Source organism: Mytilus californianus, unplaced genomic scaffold (assembly GCF_021869535.1).
Source record: "Mytilus californianus isolate M0D057914Y unplaced genomic scaffold, xbMytCali1.0.p SCAF_7, whole genome shotgun sequence".
Lineage (NCBI taxonomy): Eukaryota > Metazoa > Mollusca > Bivalvia > Mytilida > Mytilidae > Mytilus > Mytilus californianus.
The window spans coordinates 71,942,276-71,955,084 of NW_026262723.1; the positions used below are offsets into that span (position 1 = coordinate 71,942,276).

General features: G+C 31.9%; 2 protein-coding genes across 9 annotated transcripts in view; one reads left to right on the forward strand and one right to left on the reverse strand.

The window, feature by feature from the left end:
• LOC127709494 (coiled-coil domain-containing protein 154-like) overlaps nucleotides 1-2,239 on the reverse strand; it is a 52,753-nt gene extending 50,514 nt beyond the window's left edge. For 4 of the 8 annotated variants that reach the window (XM_052215089.1, XM_052215090.1, XM_052215096.1 and 1 more), the window contains exon 1: nucleotides 2,169-2,215. In XM_052215089.1, the coding sequence (XP_052071049.1) occupies nucleotides 2,169-2,194 (26 nt within the window). In that variant the 5' untranslated portion in view covers nucleotides 2,195-2,215. Of the gene's footprint in view, nucleotides 1-2,168 lie in introns of all 8 variants that reach the window. The other 4 variants (XM_052215095.1, XM_052215092.1, XM_052215093.1 and 1 more) reach the window with 3 other exon arrangements.
• A 21-nt stretch (nucleotides 2,240-2,260) lies between these two features.
• On the forward strand, nucleotides 2,261-10,703 carry LOC127709495 (glutamate-rich WD repeat-containing protein 1-like). Its single transcript, XM_052215098.1, has 6 exons — nucleotides 2,261-2,511; nucleotides 4,127-4,416; nucleotides 6,652-6,862; nucleotides 7,388-7,530; nucleotides 8,180-8,377; nucleotides 10,383-10,703. The coding sequence occupies exons 1-6, from the start codon at nucleotides 2,292-2,294 to the stop codon at nucleotides 10,680-10,682; spliced, it is 1,362 nt and encodes a 453-aa protein (XP_052071058.1). The 5' UTR covers nucleotides 2,261-2,291; the 3' UTR covers nucleotides 10,683-10,703.
• Nucleotides 10,704-12,809: the final 2,106 nt, after the last annotated feature.

Here is a 12,809-nt window from a genome sequence, read left to right on the forward strand (position 1 = left end):
TTGGATAAGTCATTCTCAAGTTACAGTGCGACATGTTTACGCCGGACAGACAGACGGACAGACAGACAGACGGACAGACAGATGGATGCCGGACATTTGTATACCATAATATGTCCCGTCAAAAATTTGACGGGCGTATAAAAAAATGGTCACCAATTTGTGTAAACTAAAATTGTGTGGACCTTTGCACTTGAAACAATGAATATGACCTTAGTTTTCAGTTTTTAATCGAATTCTTGTCTGATGCCCAATTTGAAATTTAATCGTAAGGTATCATTGACGAATTGTGAAAATAATCCAAAATACGTGAAAAGATTACATCAAATCCGCTAAATTTTATTTATTCAAGACAAAGTTTTCATAAAAAGTACAACAAAGTGGTAATCACTGCGCCTATGTTGATTCACAGAAAATGGCGCAAATTATACTGTAAACATGTTGAAATCACACGAGATCTAAACAACAAAACAAACAGCAGTAAATTTCAAAGTATATGACCCGATTTGCGTTTCAACTGACGAAAATGTCTTTGGTAACTGAAAGGCATTATTACAGACATTGTTTCTTTGTACAATAATGGACATGTGCTATTTCAACACTTCATGACAGGAGGAGATAACTCTGTCAGAATTGCCACAATAACAGTATGCCTAGTATTTTCTGTAATAACTTGTATATGTTATACCCTTGACTGCTAATTTTGGACAGGCTTATAAGAATTACACAATATCTTAAGGGTGAAATCATACCTAAAGAAGATTTCATGAAATTAAAATACATTATAAATTTTTACTTTATTATTATTTGCTTATTGGATTTATTGAGTTTACCAATGTGTAGCCAAAAGTCTTAAGGTTCATCATAACTTTTCAGCAAATATGGCCGTATTGACACCACAAATTTCACTCTGAGTATACAGACAAACCTGTGCACGTGGAAAAGTTTAAGATCATGGCTAGACCTAGATATTTAAAATTAAAATGCATTTTAAGTTTCAGAATATTAAAACTTAACTGTATTTTGCTATGCATTTTTTTCATTCCTGCAGAAGGTGCCAAAATAGACTTGGGATAGAGGTTTGAGAAGCTCCCCTCATCATGCTCATATTATTGAATCCGGGTCCGTTCACGCCCAATCACGTTCGCCCCCCTTTCACTTTCGCACCCTACACGTTCGCGCCCAATTTTTATTGGTTTTGTGTTTAATAATTTGTAAACAAGTTTTGGTAAGTGTATTGCTATTAATATATATTTTTTCATTGTTTCTAAATAAAGTGAGATTCTGACAAGGTTTTTTTTGTGTCATGTTAAATGTATTGCTATAAACATTTTTTTTCATTGTTTTTAAATAAAATGAGATTCTGACGACCAGTATTTTATTTTAGTGTTGAATAATTTTTAATCATGTTTTGGTTAGTGTATTGTTATAAATATTTTTCATTGTTTCTTGTAAATAAAGTCCAAATCTGACAACGTTATTTTGGTGTTGAATAAATGGTAAGCATGGTAAGTGTATTGCTATAAATATAGGGTGCGAATGTGTAGGGTGCGAACGGACATAGGGAGCGAACGTGTGGGGTGCGAACGTGTAGGGTGCAAACGTGTATTGGGCGCGAACGGACCCGATACCCATATTATTAATGTTGTGAGTTGTATTGATTGAAATGGACAATAGACATCTGCAAACAATGGGTGATTTAAACTGTATAACTTTTATATATATCTAAGCCATGCCTTAAAAGTTTTCTAGATGCATCGGTTTGTCTGTACTCAGAGCAGATTTTGTAGTGTAAACAGGCCATATTTTTCAATTTCCTTTCATGAACCTTAAAGGTGCACTGAACTACTAGTGCTACAACTTACATACTCTAAGTTTTTCAATATTATCTAAATAAAACAGGTTTTTATATGAATGCACAATCAAGAGTTTCATTTTTGCAAATGAACGTTTTACAAAATTGGAAATATTAATTATTATCAATATAATCCAAATAAATACAGAGTAATTTGCATAAATTTATCAATAAGCTAATCTGACATCTACCTACAGTAGATATGCGATTCATTAAAATGCCTGCATACAGTGCTAGGGGCATAGAGCATACATCTTAAAAGTGTTGGGGACATATAGGGAAATCTGCTTAAGTTCTACGAGAATATCAGTGATACCTTTCATTCCATAACTGTTCGGCCATATTGTTTGTGTGTATCGAAGGCTTCAGTAATTTTGGCCGCTCTGATTGGTCGCAAATCATACACGACCCGGAAGTGAAATATTGAACTACACACCACATGGTCAAAATGGGAGATAAACAACAAGATGAAAATGTTGAAAAATCTGACACCGAAGACGATGATGAGATGGAAATGTGTCAGATGGACGGAGCTGACGAGGAAATGGAAGATGAAAACGAAGACGATAAAGTGTATCTCCCTGGGGAGCCACTAGAAGAGGGAGAAGAGTTAGTGTGTGATGAATCTGCATACATGATGTATCATCAGGCACAAACAGGTCACATATTTTAAATTTCTTTAAAAAGTGATAGAAATTGAATAAAATTGTATATTCATTACACAATTGCAAATGAAAATTCATTGAAGAGTGTAACTGTAAGTGAGCATGACAATTGTGAGCTGTGTTGGTTACAAATAATCATGAGGTCTTGTACATGTTGTACAAATGTATGGCTATTTTAAAAATTTTGCTGTAATGTTTTCCTTCAAAAGGGCAGAAGGAAGAATTGCAGCAAATTTTTTTTTTAAATTACGCAGAGAAATCCAGAATGTAGATACAGGAACAATGTCATTATAGACAATCAAGTTTACTTTTGTGGCGAATCAGATTAATTTCTATTGCATTTTTACTACAGTTTCGTTAGATTCAACAAAAATTAACGTTACTTGAAATAATATTTAAGGAATGACTGCAATACTTTTTCTGTCTATGAAGAAATAACATAAAAAAATGTGGTGCTCACTGAATAACCCGCGTAGCCTTATAATTTAATTCTAAGGAGTAAAACATGAAAAAAACGTTGATGACGTCACAGTCAAGTGACAAAATTATTTCTATGAGCTGATAGATCAAAAACAATCAGACAATCAGAAGACGTTATACATCCAAAATTAGATTATAAAAGTATAACGTCATGGTACCCAAATTGCACCTAGAACCCAATTTGCACCCATTTTGCACAAAAAGCAACTTGTCAATCTTCTACATGTAGGCTTTCTTAAAAACGTAAAATTTATATTTTTTTAATTTGCCATTATGCACATCTTTCAACATAGCTAATTATACACCAAACTGTCACATAGCATATCAACAGCTCAAGTATCCACTGAAAAAAAGTAAAATTGACAGATACATGTATGTTGACGTTCACGAAATGTCAACTTTTAAAAAGGAACAATTGAAGTACATGTATGTCACAGAAATCTTACAAAATTCATAGTATATATGACCTATTGTGTTACTGTGTTGGGGCAAAAAAAAATGTGCTGGCAGTTCGTTTGATATACAAATATTCATGACAGTTTCACTCATTAACTCAAAAACATAAAACAACCGTTCGAAAAACTTCATGATGGAAGAAAATAAAATCCCAATCTACTGACCCTATTTTTTTGGACATGGCCTTGTTGTTTGTGCCAATCTAATGAGTTTAATCATTTTTAACTGAATTTAATAATTTGTTCTTATGTTGTGGTGTTACACCATTAAAAAAAATTGTGACAGGTCTCAGATTGAGTGCACTCAAAGATGTTGAAAGGAACACATATTAGATGTGCCTGTCTCAATTCAGGAGTCTGTAATTTAGTGGTTGTTATTGGTTCCTGTCTGTCATATTGAATTGTTTCCCTTTTTGTTATTTCAGGCCATTTATATAGCTGACTTAAAGGTACAGATTTTTCTCAATGTTCAAGGTGACCTATAGTAGCTTAATCAACGTCATTTGGACTTAGGTGAATAGTTGTCTCATTGGCAATCATACCGCATCTCCTTGTTTTATAATTTTCCTTCTCATTATATGTAGATTCTTGTCAACCTGACCTTACTATCACTGACCACTAATCAAGATTCACGTAAACAAAATTAAAACTTGGAACAATTTATATTTTACTAGGTGCACCGTGTCTCAGCTTTGATGTTATACCAGACTCTTTAGGAGACAAAAGAGAGACCTTCCCATTAACATGTTATTGTGTTTCTGGTTCTCAGTCAGAGCATGGACACTTGAATCATGTGATTGTCATGAAAATGGAAAATCTACATCGGACTACAAAAGAGAAAAAAGAATCAGATGAAAATGAAGATGAATCAGATGAGGATGAAGAAGAAGATGATGATGAAGAAAAAAAACCAGAATTAGAAACAGTGTCAATAAAACATAGTGGCTCTGTTAATAGAATAAGGGTAGGATATAAACCTTTACCCTAGTATAAATATAACTTCTTTTTAAATCAGGTACAAGAACATCAGTTAATACTTTTAGTAAGATATGATTAAATCTGGAAATGTTTTAAGAATATTAGAAAAATGGCTTTATCAAATTCATAGTTGTTTAAAAAAAGTACATATATACTGTAAAAAGTACAAAAGTTGCAAGTTTGAAAATCCCCTCATTCATGTATGTTTGTACTTTGGGTATCAGTTTTTTGTTTATTTCATTTTGTTTTCAATTTTGATTACCATATGAAATGAATATACCTGGTATCCAATTAAAATGTTGTAAGCAACTGCAATTGCAAATTTATTAAAAAAAACATGAACACACCTTTGATTTTTACACATTCATGACTATTTGAATCCACAAAAAAAAGTATTCTACATTTATAAAAGTTAACAGGATTTTTATGGCCCCGCCCACTTAGAACCGAGACATTAAGTTTTACCCTTATCCATCATTCTATCATTCCTTCATTCTGCAACAAACAGTTATACAGACTTTCTTTTATACGCCATCACATAGTGAGGTGATTTTTAGTATGTGGTTCTAATATGATGAGTTACAGATCAAGTTAACATTTGGTTGCGCTCTGCTGATACTTTGAAAATTTCCACTCCTAAAAATGACTTCAATCTTTTTTTGCGAGTTTGGGCCATTGGTGTTGTTTGAAAAATTCTTGAAAATAATAGTTATACATTTTTTTCTAAACACCTTCACATATTGAGCTAATTTGTAGTATGTGAGTCTACTATGATGAGTTACAGATCGAGTTTACATTTGGTTCCACTCCGCTGATTTTTGCTAAAATAACAGGCTTTGGACTTTGAAAATTTCCACTCCTAAAAATGACTTCAAGCTTGTTTTGCAAATGGGCCATTCCTGTTATTCGGACACATCTAGTTCAAAATTATTCTAAACAGCGGTTCAAAAAGGGCCAAATATGGCCCCTATTTCAGGTTTAAAAAATTTAAATTACAATTTAATGTCTATCATTACAAATAAATATTGTTGTTGAGTTGAAACAATGACTAATTAGGAAATAGGTTTTTTTTAAAAATTTACAAGTCTGCTATTTATGCCCCCGTTGTATTTAGTTCCACAGTAAGCAACGGAGCATTAAGTCTTACCCTTGACCGTCCTTTCTTTCATCTGTCCTTCCCATTTTTGTTTCTGCACTCTTAACTTAAGTTTTCTTCATCCAAATTTTATGAAACTCATAAATAATGCTAAGAAACAAAACTCGCACACAGAGTTCGAATTTTGGCAGTGAGTCACTTACCATACTAGAGTTATGTCCCCTTTAACTTGGAAAATTGCAAATTTTTTCGTTTCTGCACTCTAGCTTAAGTTTGCCTCATCCAAATTTGGAAAACTAATACACAATGTTAAGAACCACAATACATAGACAGAATTTGAATTTTGGAAGGTAAGTCATTTACCATTCTACAGTTATGCCCCATTTTAACTTGAAAAATTGCTAAGCTTGAGTGGGGCATTTGTATCCTCAGACACATTCGTCTTTTATTTTTTTATGATGTCATAATGAGCCAAAATTTCATTTTTGAACAAATTCAATTTAAACAGTCCAATTTTGAAGTAGTTTTTATATCCTAAAACACAATGTTTGTTATAACAAACACTCTATTTAGTTTGTTGAATCCTAGGGTCTATGTTTTCTATACCTAAATATGGTTAACATCCATAGGATTTTGTCAAAACTAATTTTGACATATTTTGTGTGTACATTTCAAAGCTTTATAAGAAAATGGGTACAAAAATATTTATAATTGTGTATTTCACTTTCTCATACGTTTATTCATCAACTTGAAACACTTGAAGTATCAGAACAAAAAAATATACTTTGCAAAAAATTACTGTTAATTTATATCATGCTTTTTTTAAAAATACAATAAAAAGTATAGGTACTGAGCAATGCTAAAATTGTTTTCAAGCTACAAGTTGTGTGAATTTCTCATATTCTGTAAGATTATGCTAAGATTAAAACCCACATTTCTGTGACAGAGAACTAAAGGATAGCATAAACTGAACTATCTGTGTTATCTCCCTTTATATAGTAAATATATATTAGTTTGTGTTTTAGTATTCTGTACATGAAACCTGGTGAGTGATACTGTCTCATCAAAGCCTTTAGTGAAATTATTTATCAGTTATATATAAAAAGACATTTTTTTTTATCTAAGGTAACAACAATTGGTCAAAAGAGTATAGCAGCTACTTGGTCAGAGAATGGCAAAGTGTATATCTGGGATTTGACACGGCCCCTTCATGCTGTTAATGACTCTAACATCATGTCAGTTTACATACGCAATGAAGAATCTCCACCTCCTATTTATACATTTAAAGGCCATCAGGTAGAGGGATTTGCTGTTGATTGGTCTCCTATTATGGAAGGTATGGGTATATAATATGAATGAATGTTCACCCAAATAAGGAAACATGAAAGATACCTTATAATCAAAGTAGAATTTGAAGGGTATTACTGTTTCATTAATTTCATTAAAAATAAAAGCTTTTGTAAAATATAAAATAGTTAAATATACATTTCTCCTCTAAACCATAGCAAACTTTATAGAGTTACAAATTTAGTTTTGAAGGGTAACAACTGTAGACCTTAATGCATAGTATTGTTGAGTTAACACAAGATTCACTAATGTCAAGTTTCCTTCCATTGTATTTCTGAATGTGGCATACATTACTAGCCCTTGATATAAAGAGGGCTATGTATATTTTGATATTGATCAACGAACTAATAAGTGAATATTATGTTTTATTTATCTTAATTTTTCTTAATGTAGTGTAGACTGTATCACAAAATATCTCTTTTCTTAATGTTAGTGTAAACTAAATCACACACTATTCTAAGCAATGATTTATCAACTTTTCATATCTTGGATATTTAAATGTCTGTACTTTTAGGAAGACTACTGACTGGTGATTGTAAAAAGAACATACATATGTGGACTCCAAAAGAAGGAGGAGCTTGGCATGTAGATCAAAGACCTTACAGTGGACACACCTCTTCAGTTGAAGATATACAGTGGTCTCCTAATGAAAACAATGTAAACATTTATTTTTGTAAAGCTTGAATTTTAATGATCCTTGAATGAAAAAAAAAATCCAATTAGAAAACTTTTTTAGAACATTAGGACCAGTGGCATAAAGGTTTTTTCCATTTGAATAAACAGATAAAAAATATATACACATAATAAAAAATATATACACATAATAAAAAATATATACACATATATTCCTGTTACCAGTGGTTAATTTTGAAATTTTGAACTATGTCATCAATACAAGTTCATTTTCTTTTTTATGCCCCCGCCGTAGAGGAGGTGGCATTAAGTGTTTCCCTTGTCTGTCCCCAAAATTGGTTTCCATTCTCTAACTTTAGTTTGCCTCAACCAAATGTTATAAAACTTAAACAAGACAGATCAAGTTTGAAATTGGGTAACGTCACTTTTATCGTTCCTAAGTTATGCCCCTTTATAAACATAAAAATTTCTGAATGTTTCATTTCCTTTTTCGAACTTTAGTTTGCCTCAACCAAATGACGTCATAATGAAAAACTGAGATCTTGATTAAATAAAAATAATCAACAGGTCAGAATATATCGGCTAAGAATGAGAGAAAATTTGTTAACTGATCTCAAAAAAACATATGACATTGTCAGGTATGATGGTATATCCCTTATGTGTTTATTTATAGGTTTTTGCCTCGTGTTCTGTAGACAGATCAATCAGAGTATGGGATGCAAGAGCTGCCCCTAATAAGGCATGTATGTTGACTGCTGAAGAGGCTCACGACAGAGATGTTAATGTTCTACACTGGAATAGGAACGAACCATTCATAGCTTCAGGGGGTGATGATGGTGTTATTAAAGTCTGGGACCTGAGACAGTTTCAGGTAATGGTTGCAATTCCCAATTTTTTCTGGTTTTCACTGGACATTTGGTTCTGTAAAGAGTGAGCTATTAAAGGACTGAATAAACTTTTACTGGACCAAATAAATCTCAACATTTTAAATCCTTCTGGCAAAATTTGTTACCAGAGGCTGTGAAATTAGTTTGCTGAACAAGAGAATAATCCAGCTAAAATAAAATCATGGTACATATTTGTTCAAATGGAAAGCTAGATATGCTAACTAATGTGTAAATTATCTCCCTTGACAATATTGTTGACATACTTATTCATGGATGCAAATTTTTTTGCAGATAAATTATTGTCATACTTTGATTAAGATATACCTTACATATCACAAGACAATGCAGTGAATAAATTTTCTTGTACTGTGGATTCATTTATTTTCGTGGGTATCAATTTTCGTGGATAGAGAAAAAAAGACGTTTCGTGGTATACGTAAATTCAGGGATCGCTGATTACAAAAAAAAAAAAAAAATCAAATATGTAATTCTTGGATTTCTTTTTGATTTTGGAGATCATATAACCTCCTTGGTTTGATCAATAATAGAACAAACAAAAAAGAAGGAATTCATTGAAAAAGTTTTGAATTGTCAAAATCCTCGCTTGGTCATTCTAGGTTAAAGTGTTCATTGAAAACTTCTATTACAATAATGGACAGAGACAACTAATTATTTGTTTGTTTTACAATTTATAGATTCTTGTCGGAATTTTATAAGGCATTCAAAATTCTATGATTGAAAGCTCAGTTCCCTAATCACGATATAATAAACAGTCATATAAGTAAAAGGTGTGAAAATAAATGTTCCTGTCATAAACAATATTACCTACGGGCAATATCCCTGTACTTAATCCTATTGATTTTTAATCACCAGTAAACCAAACTATGACACGGTAATTAACACCTTGCAGTTATTTTCCATGAACAGTTTTAATCAATTTTAAAAGGTAAATTATCACTGATATTCGATATAATTATTGTTGATTTAATCAAAACACTTGTATCTTCTTTCAATAAAAACACGTGTTATGTTACAATGTTTATCGCTAGTCAACACTATACTAGAACTGCATAACATAACCGGAAATAAACATCCGACTCCATACACATTTCTCGGGATTATTCTTCGTTGAATTCTTAAATTTGTGGTTTGCTGTGACCCACGAAACCCACGAAAATTGGTATACCACGAATAAAAATGAATCCACAGTACATCCATTTTCATGGTTTTATTGATCCATAAAACTACAAAAATTTGATACACAACAAAAAAATACTTTGACCCAAAACATTGTTAAAATAATGCAGGAGCAAGTGCAAAGTACAATTCAGAACTGAGAATTTCTGTAAAAGGCTGACATTAATCCAGTCAATGGTTAAGAGGAGTTGCACACACAGGATATGCTTAAATGTTATTAGGTACTAAAATTTCACAAGTAAAATTCATTCACTGGTATAGGTGAAATAGTGGCTACAATGTGTTAACAGGCAAATGAACAAAATAATGGACACAATAATCAGTAGATGCCAGTAATATAAAATGAGATGTGAGAGACTGGCTATTTATTGTAAACAATGATATAATGATTTTTTTTATCTTCATTGTCACATTTTATACATAGTTAAAGAAAAGTCAAATGAAAGCTTACTTGACACTTTTGTGTATAATAGCTGTATTTAGTCTCCGAACGACCATAGATCTGTCTCCAAATAACCATCTGAAGTCATGCATGTAACAATTACTTTTAAATTACTGGTACGATGTCAAAAAATAATATATTGTGGGAACTTTTGTGGTTTTACACAATGTACCTAATGGCTGAGAAATTTGAAAACAAATGTAAATACCGGTATGTCATTTGTTACAGGTAAAACAAAAATATCAGCTACTCTAGTCTACCAAAATTTACAACCATTTTTACCTAAATTAGATTAACAGTTTGTTAAAAATATATTTTAAATTGTTTTTTTTTAATTTTAATTTTTACAGAAGGGTAAACCAGCAGCATCATTTAAACATCACACAGCACCAATAACATCTATAGAATGGAATCCTTATGATAGTTCTGTGTTTGCTGCATCTGGTTCTGATAACCAAATAACAATATGGGATTTGTCAGTAGAAAAAGACAATGAAGGTGAAGGGGAACCAGATGTTCCGCCTCAGTTGTTATTTATTCATCAAGGACAGACAGACATTAAAGAATTACACTGGCACAAACAGTTACCTGGTGTAATAGTTAGTACAGCGCATAGTGGTTTTAACATCTTCAGAACGATAAGTGTGTGATCATTAAATGATTTTAATATGGTTAAGTAGTCTATTTTCTATGCCTTGATCATTCATTAGACCAAAGAAAATATATTTTTATGTTCATTTTCATGCTCATATAAATAAAGGATTGATAAATACAAAAGAGAAAGAGTAAGGTGTGGATGTACTTGAGACAATTTATTTAAATACTTTGACATGAGCAATCTAGTGCATATATTTTGTATTGATGGATCTAATTGGATATTGACAAAAGTTCAAAATAAGAAAAATCTAAATACAGTATGCATTGTTTTTTACCTGTGTCACCAAAGGCGGAAGCAGGTCTAGTATCCGCTCGACCCACTCTGTCTGTCCGTCCGATAGAAATCTTTTGTCACAAAGATCTCAGCTTCTATGAAAATGAATGATTTAATATTTGGTCTGCAACTTTATAATATTGAGTTGTAGCAAGTAAGCAATTTATATACGCCCGTTTACAGGATGTATTATGGTAAACCGTTGTCCGTCTGTCCTGTCAGTCCGTCCATCTGTCATCAACATGTCGGACAATAACTCAAAAATGCTTTAACTTATTAACATGAAACTTTGGTGAATTGTTTATATCTATTGACGTGAGCTTCCTTTTGATTTTCATAAATTTTAGATTTTAGGTTTCAGAGTTATGGGGTGTTATTCATTAAAAAATGGGATTTTTCCAGTTTTCGGACAATAACTCAAAAATGCTTTGAGCAGTTTTCATGAAACTTTGGTTTATTGTCGAGCCTTCGACTTTAGTTGAAAAAGCGCGACATAGCGATCCTACATTCCGTCGGCGGCGTCATCAGCGGCGTCCACAAATATTCACTCTGTGGTTAAAGTTTATGAAATTTTAATAACTTTCTTAAACTATCCTTGATTTCTACCAAACTTGGACAGAAGCTTGTTTATGATCATAAGATAGTATCCAGAAGTAAATTTTGTAAAAATAAAATTCCATTTTTCCGTATTTTACTTATAAATGGACTTAGTTTTTCTGCCGGGAAACATTACATTCACTCTGTGGTTAAAGTTTTTAAAATTTTAATAACTTTCTTAAACTATCCTTGGTTTGTACCAAACTTGGACAGAAGCTTGGTTATGATCATAAGATAGTATCCAGAAGTAAATTTTGTAAACAAATACCCTGTTTATCCTTATTTTACTTTTAAATGGACTTAGATTTTCTGCTGGGAAACAACACATTCACTCTGTGGTTAAAGTTTTTAAAATTTTAATAACTTTCTTATACTATTTTGGATTTGTACCAAACTTGGACAGAAGCTTGTTTATGATCAAATGCTAGTATCTAGAAGGAAATTTTGTTTTTTTCCAGTTAACATTACATTCAGTCTACAGTTAAAGTTTTTAAACATTTATTAGATTCATAAACTATCCTGGATTTTTACCAAACTTGGACAGAAGCTTCTTACAATCAAAAGATAGTATCAAGAGGAATATTTTTATTGATTTACTTCCTCATTTTTGTTGAGCCTGCGATTAAAAGAAAAAGTAGGCGAGACACTGGGTTCCGCGGAACCCTTACAAATTTTTGTTTATATCTAATGATGTGAGCTTCCTTTAGATTTTTATAAATTTTAGATTTTACGCTTCCGAGTTATGGGGTTTTATTTATTAAAAAAGGTGGATATTCCAATTTTCGGACAATAACTCAAAAATGCTTTGAGCAGTTTTCATGAAACTTTGGTGAATTGTTTATATATCTATTGACTTGAGCTCCCTTTTGATTTTTATAAATTTTAGATTTTAAGTTTCCGAGTTATGGGGTTTTATTCATTAAAAAAGGGGGATTTTCCAGTTTTGAGGCAACAACTCAAAAGTGCTTTGAGCAATGATAACTGGTTTATATCTATTAGAATAACCTCGCTTTAGTTTTTTATAAATTTTTTATATGACATTGAGCAGTTATGGAACTTTATTCTTTGAAAAAGCGACGGGCGTATCATGCGCTCATGGCAAAGCTCTTTATTACAAATGCCAAATATCCACTTCTTGCTTGCCAATAGTTTGTAATTTGACAGCTTTCATTGTACAAGTAAAATTTTCGTAAAAATTTTCTCTGCTCCTGTTTATTGGAATGACTTCATATTTGGTCTGCAGCTTAAT